Raw genomic sequence first — 16,290 nt, 5'->3', positions numbered from 1 at the left:
GTCTATGCAAATGAGGTAAGTACGGCGATTCCCGAACATACGCGAGGTCGACGCAGCGAATTAACGTAGTTTGCGTAGCGTACCCGACGCGTAAGGTTGCCCCTGCTAATTAGCAGGCGCAACCAATGTTAACTATGGCCGTCGTTCCCGCGTCGAATTGAATAAAAATTACGTCGTTTGCGTAAGACGTCCGTGAATGGCGCTGGACGCCATTTACGTATACATCTAGGCAAATGACGTCGGGGCGACGTCATTTAGCGCAATGCACGTCGGGTAATTTACCCGACGGAGCATGCGCAGTACGCTCGGCGCGGGAGCGCGCCTAATTTAAATGGTGCCCGCCCCATTTGAATTGGGCGGGCTTGCGCCGAGCAATCTAACGCTACACCGCCGCAAGTTTACAGGTAAGTGTTCTGAGAATCAGGATTTAAACCTGTAGACCTGCGGCGGTGAAACGTAGAGCTCATACATTACGCTGCCCAGGAGCAACGCTAATGTATGAGAATCTGGGCCTATATGTACCATATTTCACCTCTGTGTTTGGCTGTTTGCCCCGAGTTAAACCTAATGCAGTTTTCATCCCTTCACACAAATGTTTGTAGACACTTACCTGCTGAACGTTGTCACAAGGTCAACAACCATCTGGTCTGTTGTATTGACGAGTTTACACTGGACAGGCTGAAATCCACCATCCTCAGAACAATGAGGGGGGACCTTCTCCCCAACATCATGCAGAATCCGCCGATCTCTGACGGCACATCTCTTTGGACCTGTGAAATCATTCAAAAGTCAAACATTTGCCTGTATGGAGGCTTCAAATGACCTGGCTGTATGGGCTTAGAGAGATGTGTTTTGTGGTTTGCTATATAAAAAAATTTGAGCATTCAATTTAATGAAAACAAAACAACGAATAAACTGAAACAGGCTGTTTTTCAGCTGATCAAAAGTTTAGGACCACACCTCCAAAAAAAACTAAACCCCCCTAAAACAGAAATCCAACTTCCAAACATGAACTCAGTAATGAGTAAGTCCGCCGTTATTGTTGATCACTTCAAAAATTGGTTTCAGCATGCTTGATGCCTCGCGTTTCCATGAGGTGAGTGGGAACATTTCTCCAAGTGGTGAAGACAGCCGCACGAAGGCCATCTACTGTCTGGAACTGTTCTCCATTTTTGTAAACTTCCCTTGCCATCCATCCCCAAAGGTTCTCAATTAGATTTAGATCAGGGGAACACGCAGGATGGGCCAAAAGAGTGATGTTATTCACCTGGAAGTAGTCCCTTGTCCTGCGGGCATTGTGTACTGTAGCGTTGTCCTGTTGAAAAACCCAGTCGTTACCACACAGACGAGGGCCCTCAGTCATGAGGAATGCTCTCTGCAACATCTGGACATAGCCAGCGGCCATTTGATGTCCCTTCACTTCCTGAAGCTCCATTGTTCCACTGAAGGAAAAAGCACCCCAGACCAATATGGCGCCCCCTCCACTGTAGCGGTAGAAAAAATCTCCGGTGGGATCTGCTTGTCATGCCAGTAACGTTGGAAACCATCAGGACCATCAAGGTTACAATTTTTCCAGAGGCGTATCTAGTGAAAATGGCGCCTATGGCAAGCACTAAAACTGCGCCCCTGTCAAAACATTAGAAACCCATCTTTCAGATAACCTTAACAAAAAAAACAGCTGACAAAACTCTTTAATCTTCCCATTAACAAATTATGGATTGGCACTACATTAAAATTACAACTGCCCCTTCCTTGCTTTCACTGATGCAAACTGGTCTATGATCTGCTCAAAGTAATTTTTTCTGTTTCTTCTCTTATATCAACACCCATAAATGCAGTACCATCAGCACCCATAAATGCAGTACCATCAGCACCCATAAATGCAGTACCATCAGCACCCATAAATGCGGTCTTATCAGCACCCATAAATGCGGTCTTATCAGCACCCATAAATGCGGCCTCATCAGCACCCATAAAAGCAGTAACATCAGCACCCATAAATGCAGTAACATCAGCACCCATAAATGCAGTAACATCAGCACCCATAAATGCAGTAACATCAGCACCCATAAATGCAGTAACATTAGCACCTATAATTGCAGTAACATCAGCACCCATAAATGCAGTAACATCAGCACAAATAAATGCAGTAATATCAGCACCCATAAATGCGGCCTTATCAGCACCTATAAAAGCAGTAACATCAGCACCCATAAAAGCAGTAACATCAGCACCCATAAAAGCAGTAACATCAGCGCCCATAAATGCAGTAACATCAGCACCCATAAATGTGGTAACAGCACCCATAAATGCGGCCTTACCAGCACCCAAAAATGCAGTAATAAAAGCACACAGAAATGCGGAGGAATCGTGTGGTGTATGGGCACTTAGCATTAGGGAGAGAGAGTGGCCTCCTTGGGGGCGGATCATGCAGTGTACGGGAACAGCACTGGGCAGAAAGGCAGAGTGGAACGGAACATCAGAGACAGTGACTGCACGCAGTGGAACACAGACAGGTCACACTCACTGGCAGTGGCACTGTGATGATCAGGGACACGCAGCAGTGCAGGGGATGTTTCCTCATAATGGATACAGTCCTCGACACTGCTGCGCCAACGCCTCTGACACTGTCTGCTTAGCACACACGCACAATCGCACATTATGATGACTTTAAGGCAGGGGTCAAGTCCTGGGAAAAAAGTGTGGGAACTCCCACCCAAGATCCACTCTCCCACCAAAAAAAAAAATTATACGCTCATATGCATAATTACTAAACCGCATGTTTTTTTCCGATCCACTGTACCTTAGTAATCCTTTATGTTACTGGCCGCTTCCTGTATATGGATTCATTGGGTAGTGTGCGGGTATTCCATCACTTCCTCGATGCCGCAATGTCTCCTGGGAGCTTTTGTCATTGTTCCCAGGAGACATTGCGGAGGTCTGCCGCAAGTTATCGCAGGATTTAGAAAGAAGCAAGTTCTTTCTAAATCCCGCGATAACTCGCTGCAGACCTCCGCAATGTCTCCTGGGAAAAATGACAAAAGCTCCCAGGAGACATTGCGGCATCGAGGAAGTGATGGAATACCCGCACACTACCCGATGAATCCATATACAGGAAGCGGCCAGTAACATAAAGGATTACTAAGGTTCGCCTGCCCCTGACAATGACTCGAGCTGGGCATCGCTGCTTAGTGAAGGATTGGCTCGGGCGGCTCGGCTGCTCTAGTCCTGAAAAGGGAACCGAGTTCCTGCTGTGAAAAAAGTGCAGGAACCCCGTTCCCACGTGTTCCCACAGGACTTGAGCCCTGCTTTAAGGCCTCTTTCACACTTGGGAGGTGGGGGCATTGGCGGTAAAGCAACACTATTTTTAGCGGCGATTTACTGTCTTATTCGCGGCGCTATTCAGCCGCTAGTGGGGCTCTTTCAACCCTCGCTAGCGGCCGAGAACAGGTAAAAAAAACGCCCGCAAAGCACCACTTTGATTTCAATGGGCAGGGGCGCTTTAGGAGCCGCTCCTACAGCGCCTAAAAGATGCTGCTTGCAGGACATTTTTTAATGTCCTGCCAGCGCACCGCTCCAGTGTGAAAGCACTCAGGGAAAGCCCTGCAAAGCGCCCTAAAAGAGTCTCTTTTCTTACTCCAATGTAAAAGCCCAAGGGCTTTCACACTGGAGCGGTGCGCTGGCAGGACGCTCAAAAAAGTCCTGCTAGCCACATCTTTGTGGCGCTGTAGGAACAGTGTACACATTGCTTCTAAGGTGCCCCTGCCCATTGATATCAATGGGCAGCGCCACCGAACCATCAGCAAAGCGCCAGCAAAGCGGCGCTTTGCGGGTGGTTTTAACCCTTTTTGGGCAGCTAGTGGTGCGCTGGCAGGATGCTCAAAAAAGTCCTGCCAGCCACATCTTTGAGGCGTCCCACTAGTGGCTGAATAGCGCCGCAAAAACAACAGTAAAGCGCAGTTAAAATACTGGCGCTTTACCGCCAACGGCGCAAAGCCCCAGTGTGAAAATAGCCTAAGTCATAAATGTGCCAGGCACAGGTCCAAACAGAAGCAAGCAGCCAATCAAATATGGTGTCTGCTTGCTCAAAATGGTTTAAATAAATGATAATTATGCATAGCCATAGATATCATAAATAAAGTGATTTGTGCAAGTAGTACCTGCTGTTGCACAAATCATATTATTTATGATATCTATGGCTATGCATAATTACAGTTTATTTCATCCATATTGAGCAAGCAGACACCATATTTGATTGGCTGCTTGGCAGGTGGGCTGGCCTGGCACACTGTCACATCATATACACATGATGATAGCTATGTTGTACCTGCAGGCTGCCGCTGCTGCAGTGCTGCCTGGCTTGGGGGCTCGGGTTCCAGAGTCCAATTCCTGTCAGCTGAAGTTCTCCTCAGTGACGGCGACCTCACGTGATGTCACCGACCCGCTCGGGGGGAAGATGAAAGCCGCGCAGAGGAGGAAAGCTCCGCCTCCGCCACCGCCAGTTAGCCGAATCACGATGGTCTGGACAGTCACACTCATCTACAAGCATGGGGGCGCCCGCACCTGTCACTCTCCGAAAACACTGCCATCCAGCCAAGTAAGAGTACTACAAGTGAAGTGCTGTGCCTTCACCAGGGGGCTATAGTGTGGGAGGCAGCCCGCAGGACTCGGAGGACGGGTGTGGGTGGGAATTTTTTTTTGTTTCTTTTTTTGTCGCCCCCCCCCACATGGCGCCCATGGTACTTGCCATGGCTGCCATACCTTGGATACGCCACTGATTTTTTCTCATCAGAGAATAACACTTTCTTCCACCTTTGAATGTCCCATGTTTGGTGCTCTCTTGTAAAGTCCAAACGAGCAGTTCTGTGACGTTCAAGGAGACGAGGTTTTTGAAGACGTTTTTTGTTTTTGAAGCCCTTCAGTCTCAGATGCCGTCTGATGGTTATGGGCCTGCAGTCAGCACCAGTAAGGGCCTTAATTTGGGTCGAGGATCGTCCAGTGTCTTGACGGACAGCCAATTGGATCCTTCGGCTCAGTGCTGGTGACATTTTTTTGGGTCTTCCACTTGACTTTTTTGTTCCATAACCCTCAGGCCCCGTACACACGAGAAGACATGTCCGATGAAAACGGTCCGCGGACCGTTTTCATCGGACATGTCTCCTGGGAGCTTTTGGTCTGATGTGTGTACACACCATCAGACCAAAATCCCCGCGGACAGAGAACGCGGTGACGTAGAAGACACCGACGCATGCGCGGGATTTCGGGACACTGGTTACACGTCATAACCAGCGGACATGTCCGATTAGGTGTACTAACCATCGGACATGTCCGACGGACATGTTTCCAGCGGACAAGTTTCTTAGCTTGCTAAGAAACTTTTGTCCGCTGGAAACCTGTCCGCTAGGCTGTACACACGGCCGGACATGTCCGCGGAAACTGTTCAACCGTGTGTACGCGGCCTCAGGATCATTTAAGAAATTCCAAATGACTGTCTTACTGCGTCCCACCTTAGCAGCAATGGCGCGCTGTGAGAGACCCTGCTTATGCAGTTCAGCAACTCGACCACGTTCAAAAAGGGAGAGTTTTTTTGCCTTTGCCATCACAACGTGTGACTACCAGACAGAAAATGACAATGAATCCACATCTTTGCACAGATTTGGCCTTTTAAAGACGTGTGGTCCTAAACTTTTGATCAGCTGAAAAACAGCCTGTTTCAGTTTATTCGTTATTTTCAATTAATTAAATGCTCAAAAAATGTTTTGTCTCACTCTCATTTCTTCTTGTTGCATGTTGAAGCTCTACTTGGAACCTTGTTAAGATCCAACAATGTAAAATATGATTTTTTGCCATTTTTCAAGTGGTCTTAAACTTTTGATCAGGACTGTACTATGTAGTTTTCTCTCTATCCATCAGGTGGAGCACTTGCCTTCTTTGCACGCATTAAGCATTGTATCACTCTCAGTTGTGTTGGAAGAAACCTGTTATTTTCAGAACTCAATGAATCATCACAGCTCAGTCCAACGTTTCTATCAGCCAAAGGGAGCCTCAAAGCAAGCTGCTATGCCCTGATTCCTTTTTAGATAAGCATTGATATGCCTAAGCTTTCCCGTGCCAAAATGTGTCCTGTGCCTGCTGCTTCATTCCCCTCTGAGCCTCCTGAGTCCCTGTGTTCATCAGAGTCCTTGTGTCTCCACAATGCCTGCTTCCTGCCCTCAGTGTACTCTATGCTTCTTCAGCTGTCAATGTCTGCAAGTTCCTCTGCCCCTCCAAGCGCTCCCATGTGCATCCCAAATGTCATCTAGTGACCCCAAGTGTGCCCCTGTGCCTCCAAGTGCACTCCGGCATCTACAAGCATACAAGCATAAAAAATGAGTGAAAGCTCCTGCGCTGTGTAGGATACGGGGAAAGGGACGTGACAGAAGAAATGAGGGAGGGGGGGGGGGAGGGAGATGAGCTAAGGGATGAGTGCGATATAGTGAGCACTGCAGCAAACAAATGGAGAGTCTATCCTTTGTAGACAAAAAAGGGTATATGTAACAGGTGGACAACTACCACCTGTTACAAGCATACAAGCATGCTTATTGCCCCCCCCCCCCCGTGTCATCTAGCGTCTCCAAGCTTTTCCAAGTGCACCTTGTGACTCCAGATGCTCCCCTGTTTAAGCTGGGACTCCCTGAGCACTCCCATGTCATCTAGTGACCTCAAGTGTGCCCGTGTGACTTCAAATGCTCTCCTGTGTGTGCCTTGTGACTCCCTGTGCACCACGTGTCTCCAAGTTTGCCCTGTGTCATCTAGTGTCTCTAAGTTCACTCCTGTGCACCCTGTGACTCCAGATGCTCCCCTGTCTGTCCTGAGACTCCCTGAGCACCCCCATATTATCTAGTGACCTCAAGTGTGCCCCTGTGACTCCAAATGCTCCCATGTGTGTGCCTTGTGACTCCCTGTGCACCCCTGTCTCCAAGTGTGCCCTGTGTCATCTAGTGTCTCCAAGTGCACCCCTGTGCACCCTGTGACTCCAGATGCTCCCCTGTCTGTCCTGATACTCCCTGAGCACCCCCAAATTATCTAGTGACCTCAAGTGTGCCACTGTGACTCCAAATGCTCCCATGCGTGCTCCCATGTGTGTGCCTTGTGACTTCCTGTGCACCCCTGTCTCCAAGTGTGCCCTGTGTCATCTAGTGTCTCCAAGTGCACCCCTGTGCACTCTCTGACTCCAGATGCTCCCCTGTCTGTCCTGAGACTCCCTGGGCTCCCCCATGTCATCTAGTGACCTCAAGTGTACCCCTGTGAGCCAAGTGACTCCAAGCCTGCCCCGTGTCATCTTGTGAAGTGTACCCAATTATGCCCTGTGACTCCAAATGCTCTGTGCATTCTGTGAGATTCCAAGAGCTCCCCCATGTCTCCACGTATGCACCCCATGTCATCAGTGACTTCAAGTGTGCCCTGTGATAGACCTAGCTGGGACAGAGGCTTTTGAAGGATACTGAATGCTAGCCTCTTGCCTACCGATCATGGGCCCTGGCATTTGGGGAAGCGGTGCTCTTTGTGAGCTGTATGCCTGGGGATCCTTGAGGTGGTGTTACTTTGGATTCAGGTCCATGCCCCTCCAAGACACACAGACTCTGGGAACCCTGGATATGACATATTAGGAATAGGGACTGATTCATAATGTTGGGACACATACTGTTAGAAGCTAATGTCATCAACTCCAGCCACCTGTCTGTCTGTTGTCTGTTATAATGTAAATTAGTCTAGTATAACTTCTGATGCCTCGTACACACGACTGTTTTTTCCGTTGGATAAAAAACTGATGGTTTTCCCGACGGAATTCCTCTCAAGCCTGCCTTGCAAACACACGGTCACACAAAAGTCCGATGAACTTTTGACTGCCAAGAATACGGTGACATAAAAGACTACGACGAGCCGATGTGTGTTTTTTTCCTGTCGGAAAAGCATACAGATGAACGGTTTTCCCGCCAGGATTTTTTTCTGATAGGAAAAAAGAGATCCTGCTCTCTTTTTTTGTCCGGCAGTTTTCCCGTCGAAAAAATTAACCCTGCAGTAGTATGAAGGAGTTCTGTGTTGTATGATAATGTGTATTGTAGTTAGGGAGTCACATCGGCTGATGTAAGGGATTAGTTAATTAGCTCATGTTAATTTATGTTTCTGGACAGATGTATTGTTAGAGTAGAGTTAACTGTATATAAGACTTGTATTCTGGTTCTAATAAACTGTCTGAAGTTTTACCCTACACTGAACTACGACTAGTGAATAGGAAAGCTATGGGGTCTTGGAGATTGTGTGGTACTGAACAGAGGAGCGATACGACGAACAGACTCGTTGACTACGGGGGTCCATCACATGCCCCTATGCACACTGAGACTCAGAATGCTCCACACAGCCTGGGGTACCCTCCTGGATCATCTTGACTGTCCTTCTTTTAGTGGATACAGACCACTGTCAGTGACAATTGTTCTTTCATAGATTTGTTACTGTATTTATTGCAGTCTGTAGATGAATATTTCAGTATATTTCCCTGTGCAGAGGGAATTTTAATCTATAATGAATGTTTGTGGACACCTGATCTACCTATACAGCCAAAAGTATATGAACACCCCCTCTAAATTACTTAGTTTAGGTGTTTCCAGGAAATGGTACGGGTTATGCTACAGAATACAAAGATGTTGTAGAGAATTCTGATCTTTTAACCTTGTGGTAATAATTTGGGGAAGGCTCTTTTCTGTTCCAGCATGACTGTGCTTCTGTGCACATAGCCAGCTCCATAAAGACATGGTTTTATGAGTTTGGTGTGGAGGAACTGAAGTGGCCCACACAGAGCCCTTGACTCATCTTTGATCTCCAGGGATAAGTGGAAAACCAACTACAAGCCAGGTCTTCTCATCCAACATAAGTACCTAACCTCACAAATGCTCTTCTGGCTGAAGGGGCACAAATTCCCATAGACACATGCCAAGTCCTTGTAGAGAGCTTTCCCGGAAGAGTAGAGGGTACAGAGTGTGGGCAACTCTAAATTAATATCTATGTTTTTTTCGAAATGGGATGTCCAACAAACTTATATAGGTGTGATAGGTAGGTGTCCACAAACTGGCCATAATGTGTACGTTCCATCATGGAACCAATAGCCTTTTTCCCCCATATAAAACAATGGGTGCAGGTAGATTACAAAGGCTTGTGCTATACAAATACAAGACAGGTAAATCACTTCCTATATATGTGTAGTGCCTGTGTATATTTCAGTACAGGTGCTATGCCAAATTTAGTTGGGGGATGAGAGAGTTATTTGCTCTCATCCAAGTTGATCTGTTAAATTGGGCTGCTGCCAGCCCTGGGCTGTCCTGTGGTATCATTATGTGTTCCAAGGATACCTTTCCATCTTTGGATAGCAGGTGGCACCCGAGGGGTCCAGACGGAGGCGCCTTTCCTCAGCAGCCAATCAGAGGGGCATGCTGGGGAGGGGTATTTCTGAGGCGGGCGCCATTTTGTGGGGTCTTCGCACGTTCATGGTTCCAGGTGCGACACCCACCTTTAGGGTGTGCGCACATCACGGGCCCCGGCAATATGGCCTACCAGGCCGGGGCGCACGTGCTACGTGGAGTTCCTGACTCTGGGTCCTCATGGCCCGGAGCAACTAATGCTGCAGAGGGACCCCAGTGACTTACTGGGTTCCCCACATTCTATGAGGAAGATCCCAAGCAAATTGTGCTGTTCGGTGGGGAGTTGGTCTAAGGTGAACCCGGAGGCAGGTGATCCAATAGGGCTTAGACGATCCATCGGGGATCTGGGTGGCCGGACACTGACAGGTTGTATGCTGCAAACTGTCAGTCGGTGACCCCAAAGATAAGAAGTCTACCTGAGGGAGGTTCAGGCAAATTATTGACTGGGAGGATTCGCTCCAATATCCATGTTAATGAGTACTGGGCCTGTGGCAGAGGTCTCATTACTAATCCTAAACCTACTAGAGCCAAGTCGGTGGCAGAGACTTGTTCCTTCCCAGAAGTTCTAAGTGATGCTCTGGCTGCCAGGCCTGTGAGAGGGACCTGTCCAGGGACACTATACCCACTTCGGCTGAAGTGGCGACTAAGTGAGAGTAGCTATTGGAGGCAGGACTGCTTCTGTTTATCCATAGGCCTGAATCTGCAAATTCTCCTTTCACCAACCTATTTCTATCTACCTCAAGTTGACTGTTGGTCATTGTTGGACCAGTAATAAAAGCACAGAAAACGTCACCCTGCTGTCTGGACATTCCGTCATTATTCTCATCATTGACATCTTCACCCCTAGACACATCGTAGAGGTAACATAATCATGCCGTCCCATCGGCTCCTGAGGGGGTAGCACTACATATGTGTTTTTAATTTTAATTATATAATTGTTTAGCTACAGATTCCTGTTAAATGTAATGTACCAGCAAGGTCCTAAAGATGTACAGTATAGTATATGCGATATTTATTATAGTAAAACTTACATTGTGTTGGTTTGCCAATCTGTCGCGTTCCATAGATCTCCATCCCCTCGTTGTCCACACACCAGCACTCTCTGAGCTGCCGATCGCATTGCACATCTTCGTATTCCCCGGAGTTTTTACATTGTGGGATATAGGAAGTCGAGCTGCTGTTTATATATCCACTGACCAAGATCTGCTGCTTTTTGAGTTGGCAAAAGGATAAGCCTATAGAAAGAAAGAAGCACTATGAGTATTCAATTGGTATTTCCCACATCATAAAAAGCCATTAAAATGTAATATTTTCCTGCTTGGAACAATGGATATTTCAAGAATCCGTATGTCACAGCATTCTGTGTATACATGTCTGCGATTACCACATGCGATTTCTTAGAGCAGCCATTCTCAACCAAGGTCTCTCTAGAGGTTGCTAGGGGTTCCATGAGCTGTGTCTGACTAATTTTCCATTTAGTGGTGCCTGCATAGTTCCAGGGCCAGGGCTACTTGGGGGAGCCAGCAGCAAGACACCAGAGATATTTTTAGCCGTCTGTAAGGGGAGCATTCAAACCATAACTGTTACAAGGCCATTCAACCCACTGATCAACAGTGTAAGGTTCATTTTCCCCCCTAATCCACAATGTGATGGGAGCATTTTACCCACTGATCACCAATGTAAGGAAGCATTCTTACCACTGGCTGGTCATTCTTTAGGAGTACATAATACACAGAGCGCAGGGTTCAGGAGTGAGCTACATACAGAGTGAAGGGTTCCGAAGTGTGCTATGTACAGGGTGCAAGGTTCAGGAGTGGGGTATGTACAGAGTGCAGGGATCAGGAGTACTTGTGTATGGAGTGTAGGGTTCAGGAGTGCGCTACATACAGAGCACAGGGTTCAGGAGTGCGCTACGTAAAGAGTCCAGTTTCAGGAGTGCGCTAGGTATAGATAACAGGGATCAGGAGTGCGCTATGTATAGAATACAGGGATCAGGAGTGCACTATGTATAGAATACAGGGATCAGGAGTGCGCTATGTACAGAGTGCAGGGTTTAGGAGTGCGCTATATATAGAGTGTAGAGCATTCTTACCACTGACCCACAATGTAATGGGGGCATTCTAACCACTGACCACCAATTTAATGGGGCATTTTTCCCACTGACGGGTCATTCTTCCAGAGTGCATAAAACACAGAGTGCAGGGTTTTGGAGTGTGTTACATACAGAGCGCAGGGTTCAGGCGTGTGCTTCGCACAGAGTGCAGGGATCAGAAGCGTACTATGAATACAGTGCAGGGATCAGGAGTGCACTACGAATAGAGTTCAGGGGTGCGCAATGTATAGGTAGGTGTTTGTAAACAGACACAAGGCCATTTACATCTGCTACTAATTAGAGATGAATGGAGGGTCCGATCGAGTTGGACGGACCATGTGAAAGGGGCCCAAGGCTGCTTCCACACTGATGCACTGTTGTTCACCTGTGGCTTTGCTGCAGGTTAGCACTTTGCCACAGACTTCTATTATATCCTGTAGTGTGGTGCACTTTCAGAAAGCACACAAAACTCACAGGTAATAGGAGTCTATGGCTCAGTGAAAGTAGCCCAATAACCACTGCAGAACACATATACCCATATATACACTATGGGCCAGATTCAGAGAGATCGGCGCATCATTAGATAGGCGTAGCGCATCTCATATGCGCTACGCCGTCGAGGGGCATTAAGAGGCAAGGACAGTATTCACAAAGCACTTGCTCCCATATGTAGTCCGGCGTAACGTAAATGGGCCGGCATAAGCCCGCCTAATTCAAAGTAGGCAGGTAGTGAATGAATCGTGACCCCATGTAAATGAAGCGCCGACCAAACGGCGCATGCGCGCGCATGCTCAGAACCACGTTGAATTTACTCCCTAACATACGCCGGCTCAATGCCTGTGACATGAACGTAACCTATGCCCAGCCCCATTCACGTACGACTTACGTAAACGACGTAAAATTCAACGGCTGTTCCGACGTCCATGCCTTTGCATTACCTGCGCCTCATATAGCAGGGGTAACTTTACACCGGACGTACGCCTTACGTAAACGGCATAGCTTACTGCGACGGGCGCAAGTACGTTCGTGAATTGGCGTATCTAACTCATTTACATATTCAACGCGTAAATCAATGGAAGCGCCCCTAGCGGCCAGCGTAAATATGCACCCAAGATATGACGGCGTAGGAGACTTACGTCGGTCGTATCTTGCCAAAATTCAGGCGTATCCTGTTTCCTGAATACAGCGCATAGATACGACGGCGCATCCTTGAACTTACGCCGCGTATCAACAGATACGTCGGCATAAGTTGTCTGTGAATCTGGCCCTATATGGGTATATGTGGAGCAGGAGGTCTCGGGTCACTGGTTGGGCACACCTGGATTAAAGTGTATTTAAACCCTAACAATGAACACCTCTTATTTGCTTTCTTTTGATCTATTAAATATAGCATTGGAAGCATTGCATGATATCTGTTTCAAAGTGCAAAGAAATATCTGTTGATCTTGCCAGGATTTTTGTGAGCTGATAACATCCTAACATCCTGTATAGCAGAGAAAGACACTGTTCCAGGTGAGATTTAGACAGCTTAATGGCCTCCACACATGGGCGCTCGCCACGGCCCACCACCGCAATGCGGTAGATCCAAAAGGAACGGCTGCACACCACTGTTAAACCTCTTCCCCCATTATTGTATTATCTTCAATAGCAAATTAGCACTAGATAATTGATAATGTACAGTGAGTGAACTTTGTCATCCTAGGACAGGAAGTGTGGTACTGGCAGGATCACAAGGTTTGCCCCCTTGCTAACACAACCCCACTGTGAATATAATGTAGAGCTCTTTTTGGGGATGATACAGAGTCCTGCATAGTACAGTTCAGTAATCAGTCTTCCTGTAAGATGTTGTTTATTAGTATTGTTTGGTGGAGTCCATGGGGGGACTTTTCCCCATGTTTGGATGTAATAAGAAGCATAAAAGACTTCCAGTGATGGGGTACTACCTGGGGTAAGCCTTGTAGTCATGCATACATAGGATCAGTTTACAGGGCCGGTGCTACCACTAGGCAAACTAGGCAGCCGCCTAGGGCGAACTGCTGCCTAGGGCGCCCAGCTACCGGTGTTCCTACTCTCTGCAGCAAGCAACTAAGTCTCATGCATCAACAGGCAGCCACCGCTCCATTCACACATAGCGCCAGAGGCGCAGCAGTGGTCGGAGGACTGTGTCTGTGTCCCGACTCCCGAATGAATGGAAGCAAGCAAAAATTAATTGATTGGCACTGGTAGGCTGCATTGATGGGTGCCGAGGAGACTTCATTGGATGGGCGCTGGTGAGACTGCATTTGATGGGCGCTGGTGAGACTGCATTTGATGGGCGCTGGTGAGACTGCATTTGATGGGCGCTTCATTAAAATGGTAGCATATACATGGGAAGGGCAAATGGGTGGAGTCAGGGGTGGAGCCAAAGGGGACGGCAAAATTAGGTTTCATCTAGGGTGTCAAAAATCCTTGCACCAGCCCTGTCAGTTAAGCTCCACGACCTCAAACTCTTAAAGCTCTAATTGGGCATCAGGTAAAGGCTGTACAGGTATAAAGGGACAAAAGACATAACCAACTGTGCTTACAAAACTGCAAGTAGTCATTCATCACATTCAATTGGACTTGTTCTGTAATGTTGGTTGAAGACCTTTCACCACTCATCTAATGGTTTCTTCAGTTCAAATAGGTTTCGGGAACATAGCCAGCATTCGTACCCACTAAAACCCACTACAGACAGAGGAAATCACTTGGATGGTAGTGAAACCTCTTCGTCGTTAGAGAACAAGTCCAGTTGAAAATTGCTTACTACTACAAGCTGCACCGTGGTCTGGATGAGGGGTCTCCAAACTTTATAAACAAAGGGCCAGTTTACTGTTCTTCCAAGGAGGGCTAGACTGTGGCCAGCGGAAGAAGAAAATGTCCTGGCATCAATGGGAGGAAACAATGCCTCATTATTGGTATTAGGGGGAGTAATAGTGTCCCATCGTTGGTAACAGAGGGAGATATAGTGCCTCATCATTGGTGTCAGTAATACTGTTTAATCATTGGTGTTAGTGGGAAGAATAGTGCCCCATTGTCTGTGTTATTGGCAGTAACTATGCCCCACTGTTGATGACGGTGGAGGAAATGATGCCCCAGGGGGCAGATACAATCAAGAAATGGGCCGCATCCGACCCAGGGCAGCAGTTTGGAGACCACTGATCTGGCTAAATGAGAACATTGTAGACATATTACAAAGCTGACCATTTTATTACAATTAGCTGCAATATCATATTTTCCAGAAGGGTGGCGATGTGATATAAATGGGATAACAACCATGATGTCTACTCACATATAGGAGGAGAAGCCGTTTGTCTGCTGCCCGCTACCTCCATCCCATCAGAATTTACACACCAGCAGCTGGTGCCTCTCCGGTTGCACTGCATGTTTCTGCAATATATCAGGATAACACTGTTAGGGGTAATTGGAGGTTAGCATATCAAAGTCAGGTCTGCAGTTATATGTAGAAGCTATTACTGATCTTTCATGCAAACTGTAGCTGCTCCGTTGAATCTTCTTAGAACATTCGACAGACACCATGGGCCAGATCCACATACATTTAGACCAGCGCAGCGTATCAGAGATACACTACGCCGCCGTACCTTACCTGGCGTATATTCGAATCCTCAGCGAGTTTGCGCCGTAAGTTACGGCGGCGTAGTGTATTTCTGGCGGCGGAATTCAAATCGGCAGGTAGGGGGAGGGTTTCATTTAAATGAAGCGCGTCCCCGCGCCGAATGAACTGCGCATGCGTCGTCCAGAAATTTCCCGCGGTGCTTTGCGCGAAATGACGTTGCAACAACGTCATTTTTTTAACTTAGACATGAGTTACGTCCATCCCTATTCACGGACAACTTACGCAAAAACAACGGGAACGACGGCCATACTTAACATGGCAAGTCTATCTATACGCTGCAAAATACCAGCTTTAACTATACGCCGGAAAAAGCCGACTACAGACGACGTTAGAAAATGCGACGGCCGCCCGTACGTTCGTGGATCGTCGTAAATCGCTAATTTGCATACTCGACGCGGAAAACGACGCGAACTCCACCCAGCGGGCGCCGAAGTATTGCATCTAAGATCCGAAGGCGTACGAAGCCATACGCCTGTCAGATCTTACCCAGATGCCGTCGTATCTTGGTTTGAGGATTCAAACTAAATATACGACACGGGAAATTTGAAAATACGCCGGCGTATCAGTAGATACGCCGGCGTACTTCGTCTGTGGATCTGCCCCCATAAGCCTTCAATGACAGATTCAACCTTAATTAATTCAGATTTTCAGACGAATGCATTTTTTAATGAAACAAAATGAATAAAAAAGATTTTCGGGAGTAACTAAAGTAACTAAGTGTGCACAAAGGTTTTGTAGCTCAGGGCTCTAGATGACAGAGGAGATCTCCTCTCTTGAGGACAAATGACTACACAAGTAGTGTGCGTATTTGCACAGTCTTTGAGAGAATCGTCCACGGAGGGACGGAAAGAGGCCAAAGCAGCCATGTTGTAGGGGAAAGCCAGGAGGCTTAGACCCCTTTCACATTGGATGGTGGGGGCGTTGGTGGTAAAGCACCGCTATTTTTAGCGTTGCTTTACCGTTGTTTCTGTGGTGCTATTCAGTCGCTAGCGAGTCGCTTTTAACCCCCACTAGCGGCCGAGAAAGGGTCAAAAGCGCCGGCAAAGCGCCGCTTTGCCGGGCTTTCACACTGGAGAGAAACGAGCTGC

The 16,290-nt window shown here is 47.5% G+C and overlaps 1 protein-coding gene across 1 annotated transcript in view; it reads right to left on the bottom strand.

Moving 5' to 3' along the window:
* TG (thyroglobulin) overlaps positions 1 to 16,290 on the bottom strand; it is a 426,102-nt gene that overhangs the window by 397,994 nt on the left and 11,818 nt on the right. The window contains exons 3-5 of the mRNA XM_040354673.1: positions 14,858 to 14,955; positions 10,487 to 10,690; positions 611 to 770 (exon numbers count right to left, since the gene is read on the bottom strand). Coding sequence (XP_040210607.1) covers positions 611 to 770; positions 10,487 to 10,690; positions 14,858 to 14,955 — 462 coding nt within the window. The remainder of the gene's footprint in view (positions 1 to 610; positions 771 to 10,486; positions 10,691 to 14,857; positions 14,956 to 16,290) is intronic.

This window comes from Rana temporaria, chromosome 5 (genome assembly GCF_905171775.1).
Source record: "Rana temporaria chromosome 5, aRanTem1.1, whole genome shotgun sequence".
Lineage (NCBI taxonomy): Eukaryota > Metazoa > Chordata > Amphibia > Anura > Ranidae > Rana > Rana temporaria.
Note: the sequence above shows the minus strand (reverse complement) of the source record. Positions and strands in the feature narration are given on the sequence as shown.